We start from the raw sequence: 23,536 nt of genomic DNA on the forward strand, positions 1-23,536 counted from the left end.
AGGTCTGGAGTCCTTGTTCCCCTCACTTCAGTTACCTTGTTATTCCTCACAGTGGCCCAGCTTGCAGAGAGATCTGATGAAGTACAGGGACTGGAGAGTGTGTATGTTACTACGGTTACTGCCCCCTCACAAGTGTGATATCACTTCCTTTTGACTTGGGAGTCTGGGAGGAAGGAACGGGAGGAATGGAAACCACCTGTGGGCTAAGGGGTGGTGGTGTCTCATCTTCTCATCACCAGTAGTGAAGGTTCTAGTCACAGCCACTTAATAACAGTAGGACCTTGGGAAATGTAGATGAAAGAGGGATTTGGATTACACTGTCTCCAAGTGTAATCCAAATTTTTTTTTTTTTTAAAGAGTTTATTTATTTATTTATTTGACAGACAGAGATCACAAGCAGGCAGAGAGGCAGGCAGAGAGAGAGAGAGGAGGAAGCAGGCTCCCTGCTGAGCAGAGAGCCCGATGCGGGACTCGATCCCAGGACACTGAGATCATGACCTGAGCTGAAGGCAGAGGCTTAACCCACTGAGCCACCCAGGCGCCCCTGTAATCCAAATTTTTAACGCATAATTTTACTTGGTGGGCAAAGAGTTCTGCTCTCCTAGGTTAAACCAATAGATACACATGTGATATATAACATTAAGACAAGAAGCTTTGTCATACTACACATCCTTGGATGGCTAACCAAAAGCAATGTAATGAGAGCACTATAAGTAAACCCCACGTCCCAGGGAGCTGGACTGCTAGTGGCCTCAACCACATGTAATTGTAAGAAAACTCAATTCACTCAGCTCCCAAGAAGATGTAAGACATTAGCCTCTACTATTTTTCAGAGTACAGAAGATGAAATGAGGGAAAGAGATTAAGAGTGTAGGTTTTCTTGCAGCAGAAACTCTATGGGGATTACTCACTGGTCAAAGGGTGTGGAATGGGAAATACAATATGAATGAAAGGTGACAGAAACTAGAAAGCTGCTACTTCAGGAACAAGGGTCATTTTACTCCCCCACCCTCAGCCCCCCACTTCACACAGTAAATGCTTCAGAAAGCACATTAATTCCTTCAGATCAATTAAAGCAGGCTTGGATTTTCAGACAAGTACCTCTCCCATCTCAATCAAGGAATGTACAAATTCAGGGGCACCTGGGTGGCTCAGTGGGTTAAAGCCTCTGCCTTTGGCTCAGGTCATGATCCCAGGGTCCTGGGACCGAGCCCCACGTCGGGCTCTCTGCTCAGCGGGGAGCCTGCTTCTCCCTCTCTCTTTGCCTGCCTCTCTGCCTGTTTGTGATCTCTGTCAAATAAATAAATAAAATCTTAAAAAAAAAAAAAAAAAGAAATGTACAAATTCACAATGACCCAACCAATCCTCTCTCTAGCTGGAGACTTTCCTGAAGCAAGCTTGGTGCTTAGGTAGGTGATTCACATTTTTTGGCCAGAAAGGCACTCATTAAAAACCAAACACTTCCCTATTGCCACATGTTATTTCTTGCTCTTGAATCCTCCCTCTGTCCTGGCCTCAGCTGCAAGAGACAATCTAGAAACTTCAGCCGGGTCTTCGGGAGCACAGAGCCATCTCTAGTCAGCGGCTGACAACTTTGCACAGAGACTTCTTTTCAGAAGTGTGGTCCTTAAATCCACAGTCAATGAATTAAACTGACGCTTAACCATAAACTGCTATACTGAATACTAGAGCCAGCCCCATGAAACGAAATAAAACTCCCTTATAAATGGGACATATACTAATGGGAAATCCACTTTACATTAGTCCCTGTAACATTCTCTATGCATACATACATACTACAAAATTCCAAGAAGCCTTTTAAGAGACTTTTATGTTTGTCCTTTGTCTTCTGAGTGGCAGAGTGAAGACTATGAATTAATTACTGCTTTGAATCCTTAAGGATATATATTTCTCTCTCTTGCCTTAGCAAAGAAGACAAAATGAGATCTTTAAATGACTTGAATAAGAGCAACTAACATTCTCAGTGTGGCTTCCAGAGTCTGTTTATATTTTATGACATTTGACACAACTTGAAAGCCTACCTCCTCCTCGCTCCTTCTCCTCGTCGTCTTGCAGCAGCTTGCCAACGGAATTATACCACTTGAATTGTGGATCAGGGATGCCATAAACACTACAATTAATCAAGGCACTGTTCCCTTCCTTGACTATGATATGGTCAGTTCTGGCAATGATTACAGGCACAGAGCCCGAGACCACGTCAGTGCCATTTAAAGTGCTATTAGTCACACTCTTAGCAGTCGCTAGAGTGGATACTAGGATTAAAAAGGGCACAGTAGGTAGAAAGCACACAGGCAGATGGTTCTTCAATCGATCCATCTTCTTTGCTTGCTCTATAAGGCAACAGAGATGGTTTGCCAATGGGAATCTTCTATCGGACAACACGCTGTTCAGAGCAGGCCATGGGACAAACCTGTCCTGGATCCATAGAGTTGGTTCCTGATTAAGAACCTGTTTAAAAAAAAAAACAAAAAAACAAAAAAACCCCACACACATAAATACTAACATTCAAACTTTAACAACTTTATTCATAAAATGTTAGAAACCCAGGTAAAATACACACTTCTATAATTTTTAAACACACAAACCAGAAGATGTTCCGAATGTTAAGGTAGAGAAATCGTAACAGTATGATTTTGTTATGTTTGCTATTGAAACATATGGCTCTTAGTAGGAACAAATATATGCTTTGTATGTTAAATTTAAATCACATGACTTCGGAGAGTTCCAAAACCAATTCAGGCTTCCTTCATTTAGCATGCTAAGGTATCCTTCTGCCCTGTCACCTGTTGCTACTGCGGATGACCTGACTGTTCACCTGGGGTCCTTCTTCCCCTCTTCTCTTTCCTTCTAGCTGATTTCAGTGGTCCCGGCTTGGGTGCTGCCAGCATTTGCAAGGGCACTACTGGAATCAGTCTGGCATTTTCCTCACTCCCCATTACGGCTTCTACATATGCCTTCCCCCCTTTCAGGCAACTGCTCATGCTCCTTTGAGCTGCATACCGTCTAGCTCCCTCTGTTCCATGTTAACTGCCATCACCAACCCGTGATCACTCACTGAATTCCCTGGTTTCAGTCTTCATCTGTCTCCCGGAGGCAGGGGAAAATCAGTAGAAGTGGGGTGACATTGGGGTGGCTACACTTCTTATGTCCAAAGGTCTAACCTTCACCTACATCTCTATCTTCCATTTCATCCACGAATCATGTAGCCACACCCTGGACCTTTCATCTCTCCACACTCTAAGTTCCAAAGTGCCAAGTAGTTCTGAAGTTCTACGATCTTTAGCTGCACCCGCCCATTCTTCCAGATCTCTTACTCCCCTCACTGAACTTGCTAGCCCTTCCATTTTCCTCAGTCTCTATCTCCACTCCCCATCCCGACCTGCATGCTCCACTTCTGTCTCAGTCTAGACCCAATCACATGGACCACAGTCCCCAATATCCTCACCCCATCCTTCTGCCACAACTACTGTGCCAGGATACAACTGTGATCAAGCTGATCACTGGTCATCCCGGCGCCTGTACCCAGGAGGCTGAAGCACCTCCTGGAAAGAATCACACCACCACCTCATTACTACCAAACTAAAAGAACCACCTCAACCCCCGCCAGGCCCTCAGTGATATCTGGTAATCTCTGTATCAGTGCTGAGTCCATTCGGTATCCTTTTCCCAAGATGCCCATAGACTCCTTAAGCTTTTGAATCAAGCACCTTAGCCCAGTGGTATCCTTACCTTTCTCAAAAGACCGCTTTCTCCTACTAGGTTGTGCAGGCACGAATTCCTACTGTGCCACCTTTTGGAAAGAATCCTCTGCATCTTATCCTAACTACCCTCCCCCCCACCCCACCACTCACTCCTCAAAGAACTACATTCCGCATTTTGCCTGCTCTTTACTTGAAACAGTTCTTGCTCAAGTCACCAGTCACTGCAGGTTGCCAAGTTTTCAGTCTTTCTCTTGCCAGATCTCTGTGGCAATTGCCACGCTTGTGAACAAAGTTCCTTCCCTAGCTTCCACACTCCACTCCTCTTAACTGCTCTCATTATTCTTTACTGGTTCCTCTTCTTCTTTACAGTCCTTATGAGGCAGTTAACCCCCAGAGTTTCATCATTGGTCCTCTTCTCTTTTTACCCTCAGCTATTACCCAAGTTCCATTTTCGTACCTTTATTTAATAAGTCTCAAATTCCTGTCCTCAGTCCTGACTCCTCCCTGAATTTCTGACAGATGTTACCAACTGTGCACGGAGCAGCTTTAGGAGGATGTTTTGCAGGTAACTCAAAATTAACACTCCCAAGCCAAACTCATCTGCTAACTATGCTACATTTCCCACATCCCTTCTATCAGTTCAGGGCACCATCATTAGCTCAGGTATGCATGGACAGAATCCTCAATTCCACTGTGACCCTGGGTCTCTCAGAATGTAGCTACAGGTTGCTGATTCCATCTCTTAAATGTTGCCTGGCTTGTTCCATCCCTTGTGTCCTCTGTGTGAGACTCAGGTCAGCCTCCCTCTCTTCTCCTTACCAGAAATGGTGTGGCTGCCTTCTAGATAATCTGCCTGCCTTTGGTCTTACCCCAGTTCCCAATCCGATCCCTATAACCATTCTGAGACACAAATTCTATGGTGCCATTTCTTTACTTAGCAACCTTCAGTATTTCTGCATTGTCTATGTTATAGAATCTGAATGCCTTACCCTTTTTATTACTGTATTATATTATTTTTTTAAATAGTTACTGCATATGAACTCTTTAGGCAGACATTATTATAGGTCCTGGAGATAGAAGAGTAGATCAGACATATCTCTCCTGTTCTGTAGATATTATATTCTCATGGGGAAAAACAGACAATAAATAAATATCAGGTAAATAAGAATTTCAGCTAATGATGCATGTTTCGGGGAAAAACACACCATGAGGTACTCAAATGCTAAGTCAGGCAATCAGGGAGAACTTCCCTGAGGAGGTAGCCCCTGGGCTACAGCCGCTTCAGGAATCAGCCACACCTAGATCTGGAAGAAGAGCATTCCAGGAAGAACAAAAGCAAATGGAGCACTATAGGATGGTCAGAGGAGTAGAAAGGTCCAGATCACCTAGGACTTTGTAGGACACAGTAAGGAGTTTGGATTTACCTAACATTCACTGGAAAATTTTAAGCAAAGGAGTGACAGGATATGATTCCTTTTTTAAAATCAACTTTACTATAGTATAATTGACAAACAATGAAATGTGCCCATTTTAGGTAAACATTGCAGTGGGTATTGACAAATGTATAGAACTATGTAACTATCACAATAAGCAAAATATGGAATGTTTCCACCATCTCCAAAAGTTCCCTTGTGCCTCATGTTTACACTGATCCATTCCAGTATTTGCTGTGTGTATCTGTATGGCATGAGGTAAGGACTGAGGTTCAGTTTTCCCCCATATGGATATCCGGTTGGTTCAGCACCATTTCTAAAAAAGACTATCATTTTTTCAATGGATTATTTTGTCTTCTTCTCAAAAACAGTGAGTCCACTTCTAAACTCTATTCTGTTCCACTAATGTTTATGTCTATCCTTGGGCGTGTACCACACGAACTGCTCTGTCTGCCTCATTCATCTTGGCATCTGCCATGTCTCAAATCATCCCGGAAAACAAGTTACTGAATAAATGAATCAGAAACAAGTTACTGAATAAATGAAAGGCAGAAATATTATGCCGATTCTGCAGACAATGAAACTGAGGAGATAAATAAATCAGGGGTGATAAATTAGCTTCAGACCATACATTTCTTCAGTGGGAAAGACAAAGAGTTTTCTTAGTGCTGCAGACTTCCACACTCCCCCATGCACTCGAGTGCCTTCCTGCCCCAGGAAAGCCAACGCATTTCTCCACCAGCAGGAATCGTGGTTTATGGGAGATAGCACAGGCGGCTGCAGCATGACACATACCCTGTTATGACTTTGTAAATGTTTTCTTTACTTGGCTAACTCGTGATTTCCTTTGAACAGGGAAGTTGTAAAGCTGACCTATTCAGTCCAGGACGGTAGTTAAGAGCATGGCCTCCGGTTGTAGATAGACTGGGCCCGGATCCTGGATCTAACCACCCTCACTGGCTGTGTGTTTTTGGCCAAGAACTCACCAAGTACAGGACAATTATAAGCATTCATGATCAAATGTACATACCGTTACTTATATAACCCTCGGCTTGATAGACAAGAATTGTCAGCATAATGTATAAAGCATGCTTTGCTGAAATTACGCTTCTCAGGTTGATTTTTATTATAGCATTTAGAAGACCTACCTTGTTTTTAGTTTTAAGACCTTACTGACTGCCCTCCCACCACCTGGAAATAATTACAAGGGATTTTCTGCACTGGGTCCTTTTGCAGGGCCTCAAGTCTGAAAATACACTAGCTGCCCCTCTGGACAGACACTACAATGAGCACCCTGGGGACAGTATCTGGGGTCACTGCTCTCTGACTCCCTGATGCCTACACCAGACCCAGTGCCTAACTAAATAGCTTGGGGGAGAATGAGAGACAAGACAAAGTACGAGGTAGGTTCCAGGAAGTGTGTGTAGTAAATATACTATACCATTTCTTTTTTCACAATGAGGGAGAATGCAACAAATGGAAGATCAAACTGGGTTTTAAAATGCAGAACTCTAAAACTGTTTTCAAGCAAAGGAGGGCCACTTTGGTTTTCTAATTCAAACACCTTGTGCTAGCAAGAACAAAGAGAATGGGTCACTGCTGTTCTATTACATTTTAATAATGCCAGTAGGAACTTTGGGCTAGAAACACAGCAACTATTCCAAAACTGTAACTAGCTTATAGATCTTCACAGGTACAGAGGCAGAGACTGTGATCTTAATGCAGGGATTTCAGTTAGCACACTCATTCTTCCCTCCGCCATCTCACTCCCATCCTTTCCCATTTTGAAAAGTTACCAAAGTACAGAAATCACAATGTGTAATTTGTAAGTTGTTTGTGTCAATGCATTTTTTTTTTAAATTTATTAATTTGACAGAGATCAAAAGTAGGCAGAGCGGCAGGCAGCGAGAGGGGCGGGGGGAGAAGGGAACAGGCTCCCCGCTGAGCAGAGAGCCTGATGGGATCATGACGCGAGGCCGAAGGCAGAGGCTTAACCCACTGAGCCACCCAGGCGCCCCGTGTCAATGCATTTTTGCTCAAAAACTCTGTGAACATTTATTTTCTAAAATAAAGCATTTAACTGGTTAACACTAATGAATTAAAAGTTGTCAGTAGGAATTCGACCGATTTCATACCATGCTCTTTTAGGTTTGTCTGTTTAGTTTGTTTGAAGTATGGTTTATGTGCTGGCCACACTGCTAGGGTGTGGGGCAGGCAGTTGGGTGTGGGAGTGCTACAAGGCTCACTAAGCCATAGGCTAGTCCACTTATCATCTACTAGGGAGAGAAATACAGCTAATTCCAGTACATTCTCCAGGTGCAATGAGCTTAGCATTGGGTATGCAGAAGGAACACTGGCTGGTCTGGGTGACGCTTGGAGATGTTTGCTGACTGCCTACCCATCACCCAATCCCAGTGTCACCTTCCCCTTCCCACGGCCCCATTGTTCACAACCATCCCAGTCCTTCTAATCTTCCAATGAGCCTGCAGCTTGTTCCGAACTTGCGACACTCCTCCCTGCCATATGATCTTGCATTTTTCTTAGCTTTGTGTTGAGGAAACTTCTTTTCACAATTACAAGCAGAGCCCCTTGATGGCAGAAACGCTGGGCAAATAGCTCTGTAGAATTTTCTGAGTACTGGGCACCCAAAGTAATGCTTACACACTTGCTGTATGAAGCCACACTTATGTGGGATCCAATGGCAACTGGAATAAATTCACAATGTATTGCCAGAAAAGCATATAGACATCATGTCACTTTGGGCACTGGGGAAATATTCTACAAATGTACTTTGTGCAGCCCGTCAGATGTTACAGACAGCATGGTGAAAAGTTCGGTTAATAACACTGTAACATTATGAAAGACATTTTAGCTACCAACGACTAAACCATGAGCACTATAATCCAGCAGTTTTAAAACGCAGTCCTTCAAAATACAAGAACAAAGGCCACAGATTCCAAAACCAGGATTTAACAAAAGCTACAATGGACAAATTGTTAAGCTTCATGTGTTTGTTCATGGCCTTTAGGAAAACGTTCATAGAATATTTTCTATAAATAAAACAAAAGAGAAAATATTTAGCAGACATCAAATGTCCTTTCTTTACTCAGCCGCTTCCCTATTTCCCAATGATTGTATTTTATCTTAAGAACATGTAATAAAATGCTTTGTTGGATCTTATTTTTGTTCCTTCACCTATAATAAAACATGACTGTTGGCCATGTATTTCTGGAGTTGGGAGGAAAGGGCCCCTTGTTTAAGGGTGTTTGGACTAAATGAATATACATTGTTGTTTTTTTCTTGGCACAGTTCATGCTGCCATTTCCCCATCAACTATGATGAGTAATTTTCTAGTTACATAACTAGATTTTGTCACAACATCTTCTGAGAGTGACCACTATTTTCATTTGTGCATAAATGATGCCACAGACACAAAGGCTGCCTTTTAGTTTAGAACACATTCTTGATAGGTTTCTCCTCATGCAGCAAGGAGAAGACATCTCAAGTTCATGGGAAATGAAGAGAGACACTGAAATACTCTAATCATAAACACCAACTTTTTAATACTGGCAGGCAACTGAGGCCATTTTTGTTAGGGCCCCCAATGTGGACTCCCCTAATTTCTTTTAAGATCAACATATAGAGTTTTTAGGTAGCTAAGGTGGTGTCTGAATATGAGCAATGAGAATCCAAAGTCCAAAAACCTTGCAGAACAAGAATATTCCTGTAGCAATTACTACGGTCCAGAATCAAATTATGTAAGTGCTAAGTCTAGTAAGTTTCATCTGAATGTCCGCTTACGTTGCAGAATGATTCATACTGTCTTTGTTTCTTTCCTACAGATGTTCTAGAATCTGTATGTGTAGAGTTCTTAATGCCTCTAATAACACAAAGGTAACTGCTCACTTAGATGGCAAATGGGATCATTACATGAAAGAATGGAAGAACATTGTTTTTAGGTTACTTTTCGAAGTACCCAGATAGGTCAGTTCAATCTGAATCACTACACATTAACAGAGGAATTTTTCTGTGCCTGGCATACTGCCAGGGGTGAGGAGTATAAAGGTAAGACACAGTCCTTACCCTCATTCATCTGCAAATCTAGTAGGTGGAGAGAGAAAAGCAAGGCAACAACTAAAAACAATGTGAAAACTGTTCCATCAGAAAGAGGTCAAAGATCCGCTGAGGGTACAGGAGACCCAAGTGGTCTGGAAGGACCAGGGAGAACATTCTATAAGAAGTGGTCCTTTAGTTTAGTTATAAAGGAGTTCACCAAATAGACCAAAGGAGTGAAGCTGACCCCAAAGGAGGAAGAGCGTATTTAAGAAAATGCTGATTAGAGGGAACCTTGCACATTTAGGGAGCTGCACGGAATTAGGCACCACTTTGCGGTAAGAAGAGAGGAGGAGGAGGAAGGCTGAGGTAGGCCGGTCCACATAACGGAGGGACTGGTGTGTAATACCAAGGATGGGGAGCACTCACAGGTTCTGGAAGGGGGAGGTGACATGGCCAGTTTCGTGTTTAGAAAGATCACCTTGCTCACAGTGTGGCTGATGACACAGAGGTGGCCAGAGACTTACTACGAGGTGCAGGAAGGAAACAAAGAATGGGGGCATGGACTAAAAGCAGTGGGGAAGCCAAGACGTGGGCAGATCCAAAAGAGGTAGAGGAATTAGAATGTGCAGGCCTTAATGAGTGCCTGACTACACAGCAGGTGACATGAACTCCGGACTTCTGGAGCAGCAGTGCCCATGGTCATACCAACAGCTATCTGAGAAAAGGAGTGTTTCATTCGCTAAGAACCCATGCCTGGCACGGTGGGTGGAACACACATGAACACGTGAGTTAGGAATTTCCACTGACAACTCCCTGGGGCTGCACTGCCCAGTTGCTGCTACACTTGGATGAAGGCCCGAATGCCGGCTGTGTGACTGAGCAGAGCCCATGGTGGCTCCTGCCGTTCCACCAACCTCTCCCCCTGGCTTCACACTCTCCTTGCTCTACAAGTCCCGGCCGATGAAGGTTTGTGGGGACAAGCGGCCTCAGTGACACTTATATTTATGAACTGTCACAAACTGGGAGCTTTATGGCAGCATATCATGGGAAGAAGTAGGACTGTCTTAAGAAAGTAGTCAGACCCTATGATGCCTCGTGGCATTCTGGGCAGCCCCTGTCTATTAACTGCATGGTATTGGCATAATTCATAGCTACTTAATGGGTAAAACAAAATATATACCCCGATTTGCAGGACTGCTATTGATGGCCACCAGATAGCAATTCTAAGCTCATCCAACAATTTAGAAGGAGCCACAACAAAAGGTTTCAATTCTACTTTACCAAATGCACTAATGTTCAGGCCTCTACAGAATTCTAGGCTTTGTTTTGTTTTTTTTTTCAATACACGAAAGGCACAGACTCTTCAAAAACGGATCTGTTTTTAAATCACTGTTTTTCAAACCTGAAAAGGAACTCTAGGCCCAGAGATGCCATCTTTGTAACACTTTATTTTTGGTGGTGCATCATATTAAGAAATCATTCTTGGATCTTTACCACAATTTTCCCACGCGGTATGTTTTTCTGATTAAAAGTAAGGCTGATATAAAATAAAGCTCCCAGAAATGTAATCTTCTAAAAAGGAGGAAGAGAAAAAGGATTATAGTAAAGGTTTTCCTCTGCAGGTACAATTATCATTGGGCAAGATAAAAACAGGTCTATCATACATTATCTGTTCACCTAACTAGAATATTCGATCTGGAAAAAGTCACGTGTGTTTTCATAAAGGTTTTCCTTTATGCAAGATGAGAAAGGGAGGCCCACAGAAGATGAGCAGTTTCCCAGCATCACACAGTTTAGTGGCTTAGAAGCAGGATAAAAAGCTCACACCCAGACTGGGCCTGAATTACATTACAAATCTCTTGGTTCCACAAAGGCCATTCTGAGTTGTCCCAGCAGCTGAAACATGCGTTGACAGCTGTTCTAATCTTGGGTCTACCCGTGGAAGAGTTTACTGATGTTTCCGTGTGTATTCAGCGTCTCTGAATTCTCATTCTAAATGAAGAGGCTAAAATAGTTCCGGGCCCCATTAATACAAATCCTTAACAGATCAGAGGGATGCTTCCTCCGGAATCTGATGGTCCAGGGAATAAACCAAACCCGGGAAATGAATACAAATGGGATAGATGCACTGGTGGATGGTCCCAGCTCAACACCCAAAACACATTACAGTGTAGATAAAAGGGTTACGATGCTATCTCGGCGTTCTTCTTGAATCTCTGACACCATCGTGTATCAGATTCTCTACACCTATAAAACCTAAAGCCTGTCCAGAAGCACCTCTGTTTATGTCTTTCTCTTCCTGTCCCTATTACAAGATATTTTTTCTGGTGTCTTCTCCCTTTAAAAAATAGTTGTGTCCTTTCAAAATATTTTCCCTACTCACGCGGAGTGTGTGCATAGGGAGATTCACATTTTTCTTTCTAGCACCATTATTTATGTCACCTGCTAATCTATCACACTACTTCTGCCAACTTTCAGTTCTTTTTTTCATTTCAGCTCAAGCCTGTTTCCTCAGAAGTTCTTGATGTGCTCTGTATAAAGGCCCCTGTATCCAGAGTGAAGTCAGGCAGGGGCTGATGGGCATCTGGAAGGCTGAACACATCAATGGGCAAGAACTCTTCTCCAGCCTAGAAAAATGGCCAGAAGATCCCACGGTATCAGGGAGATGTTTTATTGAGGGCTGACCCCTAGCTGCCTGCCTGCAGATCCAGGCCGGCCAGCTCTCTGTCCAGACAGAGGAGGAAGACACATGTCCGCCGTGCAGCACAGGAAACTGCTCTATAAATCAGAAGCCGTATTCTTAACTTGCTTTCCTAAATAGAATATATAGCCTGAGGCAATTGCCAACAATTACATTTTCTTATGGATTCTGGTATACTTTGTAAACTCCTCAGGCCTTCATAGTAGAAGTGCCTTTCTCAGTTTCCCTATTTAACTGGACACAGACAGCTTCCCAACCCGCCAGATGTAATGCACTTGTGGACAGTTTTCCATCGACGTGATATTATGAGGGGGGTTGACTGTTTAGTGCTAGGACAGCCCATGATCAATTTTTTTTTTAAGATCTTATTTATTTATTTGACAGAGATGACAAGCAGGCAGAGAGGCAGGCAGAGAGGGCAGGGGGGGCGGGGAGGGCAGCAGGCTCCCTGCTGAGCAGAGAGCCCGATATGGGGCTCGATCTCAGGACCCTGGGATCATGACCTGAGCCGAAGGCAGAGGCTTCAACCCACTGAGCCACCCCGGCACCCCAGGACAGCTCGTGATAAAGGTATTTCACTGATCATGAGTATGAAGGACAGTAGTAATAGAACCCAAACAAGACACAGAGTACTGTCTAAGAGGACTACATCCAGTGTTCCAAGGGATAGCCAGTGTGAAAAGGAACTTGGTACAGGACTCCCTACAGCCAGAGAACTGAGATCATAATACAGCAAAAGGTTGGAATTAGGTTCCTAGGATAAGAAATGGGATGGGCCCTGAGGTTAAAGTCAAGGACAGAATTTTTGGGGTGAGCTGGAAAAAGGGTACCAGTTTAGCATTTTAGGATTAAAACCTACAAACTCCTTTCCTCAGTTTTGCCATTTACTAGTTAGTAGATGACCTCTGGGAATCAGCTGATCCCTCTGAGCTGCTGACCCATCTCTTGGGCCCCTTCTGATCTACCATTCTGTGACCATGACCACCAGGAGTGTGGCTGGGGCTGGCCAAGGGATGGCATGGTGAGTGTTAAATAAGAAGAGGGAAAGAGGAGGGAGTTCTTTGTGTACGATGAAGATCCTATTGCCAGAAATTCAATTAGGGCAAAGAACTGTGGTTGCCAAGCCATCCGTGACTTGGTGATGACCCAGGAACCAGCTTGTGCATCACACAGCACATGGTAACTCGTTCTCTGTAGGGAAGGAAACCTCTTGAGTGTTACTCACATCCTAAGCATTATAATGAAAAAGAAAACCTACTCAAGCTCCCAAAGCCTTTGCACCCTCCATCCACACCCTCCAGACACTCTCACCACACTGCTGAGGTGAATGAGCTCAGATTCCTGCAAGGCTGTACACCACTGAGGGCCTGGTCAAGGCGAACCACAGTCCCCTGCCGGGGCCTTAAAATCGTCATTTCACTGGATAATTCACTACAGAGAGGTCTTGGGTCTGCTCTGGCCATTTGGAGGCATAATTTTTATCACGAAATTCCACTGACAAAATATGGTTGGTGTTGAAGTATTTACTGACTGTCCTAGGAACCAGGCATTCGTTACTTTTTTTTTTTTTCCTTTTTTAATGACTAGTAACAATCTATGTATGCATGGGAAAGCTTCAAAGAAAATGAAAATAAAACAAAAACACTTTAAACTATTACAATGTACATTTCCAGGGGTTCTTCTTTCAAGCATAAAGGCCAGAGAAGGCCTGCCCACGGCCCTACGATACTTGGCCCCCAGCAGCCTCGCAATCTTCATTTCTGACCTCTCTACCCTTCCCTTGCTCCCTGCCAGCCACACGGGGCCCTGCTAATCCTGGAATGTGCCAGATACACTGGAACCCTCGCACTTACTATTCCTTCCGTCTGAAGTCAGTCCCCAGGATGCCTGCAGGCTCACTTCCTACATTTCCTTTCTCATATGTCACCTCATCAGCAAGGCCCTCCCTGGTCATCTTACAAAAAATTGTGTGCTCCAACCCCCAACAGGCCTTGTCCCCTTTACCTCACCTTTTCCTTCATACTGTGAACTACCCTGTCCCTACTAAGATGTGAGCTCCTGGACGGATGGACTTCTGCTGCTGCCATTGTTCGCTGTCGTATCCCCGTGTCTAGAAACTCGCTCTGCTTATTGCAAGGGCTTGGATATCTGCTGAGTGAATTTATACTGGTTCTATCTCCTCTCAGTTGGACGTATTACTAACTCACAAGGCACTGACATTTGCCCTACATTTTCTGCAAATTCTACCCATTTCTTAGAAATTCTAGGTAACTGGGTCTAGTCCTTACCATGAAACTAACCTTAAAATATAAACCAAGATTTCTTTAAAAGTCACTCTTCAGAAACACATCCTTCCTTACAGAGAGCCCTGAGAGGCTAAGGGCTCCCAACAGGCCTGGGAGCGGAGGCTGAGGGAGCCGGTCTGTCAGAGCACTTGGGACAGCTGTCTGGCACGAGAAATGTATCTGGGGACTATTTTCTATGCCTGAAATATACATTCCTTTTATCGTTGAAATGAAAAGCAACCGCCTACTTAATTTATAGATCAAATGTTGAAACCATCGCTTAAACTCCTTATCTTTTTGCTTGTTTGATTAAGGCCATTCAAATTCCCGGTAGGAACTGGATTACCCAGGGTTTCTTCTTTCAGCAAAGTTTCATCTATTTGTAAAAATATGCTCAACAACTGAAGAGGTAGTTAGAAAAGCCTTTCCTCCTTCTTTCTTTACCAGCTTATTATCACAAAGTGGAATTACATAATGAATATTTATCTGAATCCCATATGCCGAGTGTTGTTCAAAGACACTAGGACCTGGATCTTAGTGGAAAGCAGATCAGAAGAGATCCTGTAACTCAAACCCTATCTGACTTGTTATTAAGAGCTCAATAACAATGGCCCTTATGCTTACCTAGCATTGACGGTTTATAAAACGCTCCCATGGATGGTACCCCGTTTGAGTCTCACACTATCCTAGGACACAGGCAGGCCCTTGTGGTTCTTTCTGTCCACACTGACAGTGAAAGCAGCGGAGGCCAAGCCGCCAGCCCAAGAGGAGAAGCCCCTCACAGAATCTCATCTACTCTCACTCCCGGGCTAACGCATGCCCAGTGGCCACCAAGTGAATACCAGAGCTTGGCCAAACTCTGTGAACGCCATGAGCACCCAAAGCTGTCAGAATCGTTATTGAAAACTGTTTATTTTGAAACATTGTTATTGTTTTTAAAATTATTTTAAAATTTTGGACATAAAATCAATTATCTTTCAAAATCTGGTTGAAAGCAAATCTTAATCATAATCTTCTAGCTTGACTTCAGCGCATACCCTAAGATCAACCTTTCCCCCAAATTAAGTGTTTTTTCAGTGCGACAATATGGAAAATTGCCTGAACTAAACAAAAAACCAGAAGAACGTTGAAAACATGGATTCAGTGATTGCCACACAGACTTTTAAAGGAAGCTTTGCCATTCTCTCAGCGTTGATGGAACAGGCCCTGAGCACACTTGCCAGATGTTCTTAATGACGTCTCACCTGTGCAGTCAAATTCAGCTAAGTGATAAAAATCCAGGAGCCAGTTGTATCAGTTAAGCTGAACTCAAAGTACTTATGAGGCCACTATTATGTTTAGTACCGGCTGTTGTGAGCTGAAAAAAAAAAAAAAAAAATTGTGAGATCAGTTCTTTACCCTAATGATGTCTGGAATCATGGTGATAACCACATACCAAGCAATATATAATTAAGCACTAAACTGGGCAAATACCACAGAAATTCAGAGGAGGGCCAGCTGGAAAGGTCATAGAATGTTCCCTGGGGTTGGTCAAACCCTGAAGGATGAATAAAGGAGACAGGTTAATTTTCTCAGCAGGAATAATGGCTTAGTTTAGACAAGGAGGAATAGAAATAAACACGGCATGCCACTTAAAAATGAAAATCTAATCTAAAAATCTAATCTGATGTTAGAGTAGGTTTTTGCGAGGCTCGTGCAATGGGTCTGATGTGCATCCTCATCTCAAGAACTCTCGGATATCAGAGTACTCCTCCAGAAATTCTAATTAATAAGGGGGCCTTGAGGGTTACTTAGGAGAAATGATAAAGAGGATTCTGGGACGGATGATCCATCACTTAGAATGTAAAACTAACACACCAGTTAAAGAAGGGGAGACAGCCATAGCACAGAGGTAGAGATGAGATGCCCTAGGAAGGCAGGAGGGAAGCAAAAGTCCACTCTATGTCCCGGGTCCAGCTGCACAGGAATAAATGCTCTGCCCTCGGTGAAGCAAAGTACTGGTGATATGCAACTATTTTCTAGAAATTATTTCCAGTTCCTCAAAAGTGTTTTAAGATAGAAAAAACCAAGTTACCTTTGGGAAGCCTAATGAGCAAGACTCACTCAGACGCCAGATAATCCAGCGTTGTTGAAATCTTGAAGGAATAAAACCTTCCCTCCAGCTTGGGACTGACAACAGGAATGGCACAAAGGTGGGTGGGGAGAAGGCAAGAGCAGAAGCCCAGGTGTGATTACTAAGGGCAATGCAGCCCAGCACCTGTCTTTGGTAACAAAGCAGAAATTTACAAAGTGAAGTTCACACTAGCAGCTGAGAAGCAAGATATCTCAAGGGTTACTAGATGTTCAAACTATCCTGTAGCTATCTTGGGGTGTAAAGGCCCAGAAGAAAATCCTGGATGAAGCCTGGAGCCAAATACTAATGCAGTCTTTACTCAAAAACCTCCCCCTGCTGAAGACCAAGGAAAGTGGGTTTTTTATATTTAAGAAAACAAAATGCCTATACATACACCTACTTATTTCTTTACAAAGGAGCTTGGCCACTGGGAAGGAAGGAATTAACTGGTCAACTTGGAATAGTTCCCACTTTCACAAATACAGAGTTCTTGCTATTTCCAAAATAGTACAGAAAGATACAGACCCCGGAACAGATGCATCCCCTCTTGTCTAGGAGAGGTACCGCTTTAATAAACCAATGAAAATGAAGTGAATTAGCCCCAGCCAGGGTTCTCCAGGGCTAAACTAGGTGGGACTTGTCAATGAGTAATTCTGGAGCACTTTATTCCAACCCATTTATTTCCTTAAGGAGTACAGCCTTCCTGGCACCATGAGCCCACTCAAATCCTCAATGGAAGGCAAGATTTTGAATTATTTTTAAATACCTGCTCAGCAAACTTCCTCTTTTCCATGGATTACAAAGAGTCAACTTCAGCCCAGCCTCTAAGACAGTTATCTTCCAATGCAGAATTAGGGGAAGTCTACCCCGTATCAATATCATTTCAGCCTCACTAGCATCCCCAAATACTTCTGCCCAGAAGCTGATGAACCATCAGAGAATCAATTCCTTCTTTCTTCCATGTTTCCCTTACAAAGTATGTGCCCGGCAAGGAAATTCTGATTTCCTCCTCCACACACAGCTGTGAGTTTGGGCTTCCTGCTCCTCTACTGCTTTAGGTCCCTCTGGTTAAGCATCTGCAGTGGAAGTCAGTGTGTCTGGTCCTGCAAAGTTTTGTGCTCTGCAGAACCCTAGAGAGGGCACCTTCCACACTCTGCAGGAACACAAAATCCGATTACATGCGAGTCACTTCCAAAGTCTCCTCCTTTTCTTCCTTGCCCACACGGCCACACGTCCCTTGTTGGGCCCAGCTTTATGTGCTCATCATCTCTGATGGGCACCCCTCTACTAGACTCCTTCCTCACTGACCTGCCCCTAGTCTTGCCTGTCTCCAATCCACAGACCACGCTGTTGCCAAAGTCAGCAGACTCCGAAAGATCTGACTTAGAACATATTCCACATTTTTGTCAGTAGTATAAAGCTAAAGTCCTTGGCAGGACATATCTGATCCTTCATGCTCTGACTCCTACTGATCTCTTTAACCTCATCTCTGGAGCTTCCCCTGCCTCTCTTCTTTCTTGACTTCCTCTCATGTCTCCGGCTGGCCATGCCGCCCTTCATAACCTTATACATCCGGCAAACCCCTACTTGGCTTATAAGTCTTGGTTCAAAAGCCCTCCAGGATTCCCCCTGGTAGCCCTGGACTCTCCATCTCCCGCCGTTCTTTATCCGTACCTTCATTTTTCCTCCTGCCATTATTTTTGTGCACATCTGCCCCACCATGACGCTCTGAGATCATCAATATTTGTTAAATGGATCAATGAGTTAATTAATGAATGGATAAGAGAAACTTATCTGAAGATACAGCTTTGGAGACACTGGTGTATGGGCTAGTAATACAGTCATGAGGAAAAAAATTGCCCAGAAAGAACACAGTAGACCACAGGATGAGAAGACCAAGGTTAGAACTCAGAGAAAAGAGAGACAAACCCTCTCTTTGAGAAAGAGCAATAAAAAAATAAAATAAAATAAAATAAAATAAGCATGGAGAGAACTAGGGGGCACATATCCCAGTAGACCAAGGCAGAGGAGATTCAAGAAAGAGAAATGGTGTGCACTGAGCTAGTCCTTTAGTGCTGAACAATAATTATTACATCCTTTTATAAGGACATTTAGGTAAAAATCTTACAAAGTTTACAGATGGGAGCTAGACAATATGGATACAGTTTTGTTCTTATTAAGATGATTCTCAGTCAAGTCTGTTTCCAGTTTCAGATTTTGCCAACCCAAGTCTTCCTCTACCATGCTGTCAGAAAAGTGTTTTTTCTCTTACCGATTTTTTCTAACATATAGTTTAGCTTCAGTTCAGAGCCACTCTTGTAACACTAAGGTAGATTTCTTCAGGTGAGGTTTTCCAGACACAGAGATGGCAACTCAACCAATTGCAAGTTTTTCTAGGACAGAAATTAAGCCCTTATATTGAAGAGTCAACAAATGTGTTTGGAAAGAATGACTGAATTTCTTACAGAAGTTAGGTCATCTAGAATCATAGCTTTCATCCATACCCTGGCAAATACGGAGCCTATAGTGAAGACTGCTAATTGATTTTGGCCATTTCCCAGCTGAGCCTGTACAAGCCCACAAACACCCCACAAGCTACAGCAACCGGTCAGAGCTGGCCCAGGTGACATTACATCATCTCAAGTGAACTGCACGAGAGAAAGCTCGCTAGATTTGAGCTTTCATGGCTCCCTGGTTATGTCTGCACGGTACACAGTCAGCAGAGCAGCTGTCTGCTAAGAGGACAATGGGCAGAAACAAAGGAATCAAAATGTGACTTGGCCCTTCTGCTTTATTTTCTATGACCTTCTTCTATTACAAATTCTGAAAAAGAGTCTCTTAAGCTATTAATTTCACAGATGTATATAAATGCCATTTCAGATAAATTCGGAGAACTGAATTATAAATCATGGGGGTTCTAGATTTCTGTCACTGACCACTTCTGGCTGGACACCCTTTGTCAAACAGCTGTATGAAACCTGGGGTTTAGCCATATATTGCTTTTTTAGGAAGATAAGTCTGGCAACAGTCTGTTCCTCCCATGTTCCTGTTTAAAAATGCTTAGCTGGTTTCCCACTGCTTCTCTATATGTGACAAGATAAAATCCAAACTCCTTTGCATGGCACCATCACAATGAAAGGACCATTTCATTCCCCTTCTCCTGCCTCTGCTCAGTATTCCATCACACCAAGTCTTTCTTTGCATAATGGTTGTATTAGCTTTTTATTGCTCCTTTCTATGACACTAAGTCGTAAACTTAGTGACTTCAACATACAAATGTATCATCTTTCAGTTATGTGGGTTAAAAGTTCAAAGGGGATCTTACCAGGCTAATCGGAGAACTGGCAGTGCTGTGTTCCTTCTGGATGCTCCAGAACAGCATCTGTTTCCCTGCCTTTGCCAGCTTCTAGAGGCTGCCTGCATTCTTGAGTCGTGGCCCCTTCCATCTTCAAAGTCAGCAATGGCCAGTCAAAATCTATTTCACATGGCCTCACTCTGACACTGACTTCGGCTTACCTCTTTCACCTACACAGACTCTCGTGATTACACGGGCCCATGGAATGATCCAGATAATCTCTCCATTTCCAAATCTTCAACTTAATCACATCTGCAAGGTCGCAGAGTGGACATCTTTGGGGGGCCATTACTCTTAACTACCATAGTAGTGTTCCTTCTGCCTGGACAGTTAGAAGACTTCTACCCAAATTCCTTAGGCAGTCCTTAAGATCCTATGGAAATACCACTGTTTTCACGGGGACCCCTCTTCCTCCAATCCAAGGGGCTCATTTCTCTTGTCTCCTTAGTCCCATGTACAAATACCTCTCCTGGAGCACATACCTTGCACTGTAGTTTACTTGTCCTCAAGTATGTCTGTCTGACTAGATTCTGAGTCACTAAGTCTTATTCATTTCTGCAGCCCCTGGGGCCTAACTATTAAACACTGTGGGGAAGAAAAATGAAGGTGATTATTTTAATAAATGAAGACCTCAGTAGAGGCAGAGGCAAGATAGTAAATTCACAGGGCTTCTGTTTTGCGTATAGCTTAGAAACTAGTTCCAACAGCTCTTAACTGGGTCTTAACACATTATCAGTCAAACTCCTGAATTCTTTAACCATTCCAGGGAGGCATTCTAGCAAACTTAAACTCTTCACATCTAAGGATATTTTCTTTTTCTTTTCTTTAGGACATTTCTAACTTTAAGTTATGATGGATCAAAACATGTCAGTTTTAAGTGTCCTCCTGGACGTGGCTGGAAAGGGGCAAGCAGCACCCCAAGTGCTCGGTTAGGTGAGGGAAGTGATACTCTCTGAATGATTTCTGAATTCCCAAAGATGATGCCCTTCTAACACATCTGACTGTACTACATTGGAGGTTAAAAGCCACTTTGCCACAATATTTATTTGGTATTTCAGTATCTAGAAGTTTTTCATTTAAAAAAATAGAACAAAAAGTTCAAAATTAAACAAAATTTAAATAGCCTTAGCTACTCAACTATTCAAATTACAAGTCAAATGAGATGTTGAATAAATTATGGCCATGTGAATGCTGGAAGATCTATTTTTAAAGGCCAATAGTTTGCTCTGAAAATCTCATGTCTCTGATACCACCATACAGTACAGAAATCTGAAGATACGGAAATAAGACGAAAAATTATGTGCCTAGCAGTTGAGTTGAAAGAACCCAACAGGCACCAAAAAAGAAGAAATGATCACCTATTTCCTAATTTGAATACAAAGTCTACTTTGCTATTTTTTCTTCATCAGCAAGAGTAAAAGCCCTCTTCGTTCTAAATCCTGTCAGTTTGGGTCATTTTAGTTTAGGAAACTCCATTCTTTTGTGGAATTTCTGAAGCAATAAACGACGTTTAAACATGCCTTTTGTTCAATTTCACTGCTTTTCCTAATCTTGAAAAAAAAAATGAGATTTTTTTTAGATCCAAAAGGGGGCCTACTTATCCGTATTAAAGTTCACATTGACAAAGAGTGACACTGAAGCCTTGCTGCTTCCTCTAGGTCAGGAAGAAGCCGAGGCTAAGGGGGAGACATCACTGCCTGCTGCTTGGGAACACAGCCTGAGAACGCAAGACTTGCTCTACGGATCAGCTGTGCATGGATGCCGTGTCAAGGCCGACTTTCAACTTGGCGCATTTTTACAGAGAAGGGAAATGCAATTTCTCAGTGCTAGTGTTGGTGTTTTTTCCTAACTTCTAAACTGTTCTGTGACTGTATTTAGAAGTACATTTAGGGGCCATGAACACCACCAATCAACCAACTGGGCTAACATGGAGGACTTCAGGCCTAATTTGTAGAAATACTAATCATGTTGTTGCTAACTGCTGTTGTCCGGACATTTCAAGCCTTTCCTGTTCTTAAATCTTGGTTATGTACAGGCTAAGCATAAAGCTCACTGGGGAAATCACAGAGAGGATCTGGAATTAGAGCTGGAGCCATCTCAGACCAGAACAAACATTAAAGGCTATTCACAAACCAACGAAAAGTCAACGCACCTCCAAAGTCTATTAAGGTCTGTCAAGAATGCAAACAAGTTTTGTAATAAGCTTAATAAATAAAACAACTGAACCTACTAAGTGGTACTTATGGGAACAGACTTAAGGATATAGCCTGAGAGGTAGAACAGGTTCCCACTAGAACAAGGATTGTTTACCTTGCTCGGATTAAATCCGATAATCCAAAGAGTGGTATTGGTACTAAATGTTTCAGGAAGAACCAACAGTAGAAACCCCAGTAGGATCTACAAACTTAATTTTTCTGTAAAAGTGAAATGCCAGTAAAACCACACCATTCCAACATTCTCCTGTCTCAATATAAATCTTCTTCCATCTTACATTTCATCCTGAACAATTTTACCATGTTCACCATAGTAGCAACTGAAAAAAAAAAAAATGTTGTTTCATCTAGAAGCAAAAGTGAGAAACCTTTACAAAAAACACTGAGCTTCTCCAAAGCTAAATTTCCAAGTTCTTAATATAAGCTAAGCTAACACAAAATAAAGACTGCTACAGTAACCAAACTTTTCTGCTAACAAGTATCCTTAAAAACAATGACAATTCAACCATAATTATTTTCTACAGTGAGCAGATAATGAACCTACATACTTCTTCTTCTTTTTGATTTTTGCTAGCTTGGTTCATAAATCTTGAAACTTGCAAGCTCAAGGGTTTTTTTGGAGGCAAAGACAAGTTAATAGTCGGAGCTTAAAATAAATCGGCTTTGCAATTATTTTTTTTTTTTTTTAAAGCCGATGAAGCACGTTTCCCCATTCCACGCCATGAAGCAATGCGATGTTAACTTGCTATGGAGTCAAATGCGACAAACTCCGAGAGCTCCAGTCGCGAGGCGGCGGCTTGCTGCACCCACAGCTTCCCGCACTCCTGCAGCATCAGGACGCAGCACTCTCCAGGCTGGGCGCAAAACCCGAACTCGGAGCCTCCGGGCCACGGGACAGTATACCCTACCCCCGTCCCGGGGAAACTGAGGCACGGTGACTCGAGCGATCTGGAGTCCGGCGAAGGCCACCGCCGCTGCTTGGCTTCCCTTGCCCCCCGGAGGTTTGGAAGGCTCCTCGGCAGCACACGGTAGACACCGCGCTCTTCGCCGTAGTAAGATTATGGCACTAGCCTGAGAGGTGGCTGTCCCCAGCCCACCGCCCCCCGGGTCCCACCCCGCACGGATCTCGAAGCATCCTGCGACCGGCTCGCTAGGAGCTCGCTACTGGGACCTCGCGGCGCCTCCTGCACGACGCCTCCTCCCTGGGCTCCGCCAGCCTAAGCGCCCGAAAGTTCCGCGGCCGCAGCGACCTGGCCGCCCACCCCGTGCCGGGCTCCCTGCCACCCTCGCACCCCCGCCCCTGCTGTCCCGGCGCCCCTGCTAACCTGACGCCGCCGCGCCACTCAGGTGGCCGCCTTGCGCCCCTCGCCATGGCCAGTCTTCGAGCTGTCGCCGCTCCACGCCCCGCGCCCAATGCCCAGGAGCGCCTACTGCGGGCAAGCTGTGTCCGCCCGCGCCGGGCAGCGATGCGGACTGCGCCGCGGGCGGCCGGGAGTGCAGAGCTCCCCACCTACAGCAGCCGGAGCCGGCCGGTGCCGAGCATGCCCAGTGCGACTCGCAGGGCGGCGCGGAGGCGCGTGGCCGCGCGGGGTGTCGCCGCCGGGTTTTCGCAGCAGCCACCCGCGCGGGGCGGAGCGGGCGGCGCCGGGCGGACCTGG

The 23,536-nt window shown here is 43.9% G+C and overlaps 1 protein-coding gene across 6 annotated transcripts in view; it reads right to left on the reverse strand.

Moving 5' to 3' along the window:
- The window catches only part of MFAP3L (microfibril associated protein 3 like), a 39,473-nt gene extending 16,155 nt beyond the window's left edge, over nucleotides 1-23,318 (reverse strand). The window contains exons 1-2 of one of the 6 annotated variants that reach the window (XM_032855487.1): nucleotides 23,204-23,318; nucleotides 2,043-2,469 (exon numbers count right to left, since the gene is read on the reverse strand). In XM_032855487.1, coding sequence (XP_032711378.1) covers nucleotides 2,043-2,337 — 295 coding nt within the window. In that variant the 5' untranslated portion in view covers nucleotides 2,338-2,469; nucleotides 23,204-23,318. Of the gene's footprint in view, nucleotides 1-35; nucleotides 142-2,042; nucleotides 2,470-3,076; nucleotides 3,372-3,750; nucleotides 3,829-23,203 lie in introns of those variants that run through there. The other 5 variants (XM_032855484.1, XM_032855485.1, XM_032855486.1 and 2 more) reach the window with 5 other exon arrangements.
- Between the last annotated feature and the right edge of the window lie 218 nt (nucleotides 23,319-23,536).

Source organism: Lontra canadensis, unplaced genomic scaffold (assembly GCF_010015895.1).
Source record: "Lontra canadensis isolate GAN:19392208 unplaced genomic scaffold, GSC_riverotter_1.0 scaffold10, whole genome shotgun sequence".
Classification (NCBI taxonomy): Eukaryota; Metazoa; Chordata; class Mammalia; order Carnivora; family Mustelidae; genus Lontra; species Lontra canadensis.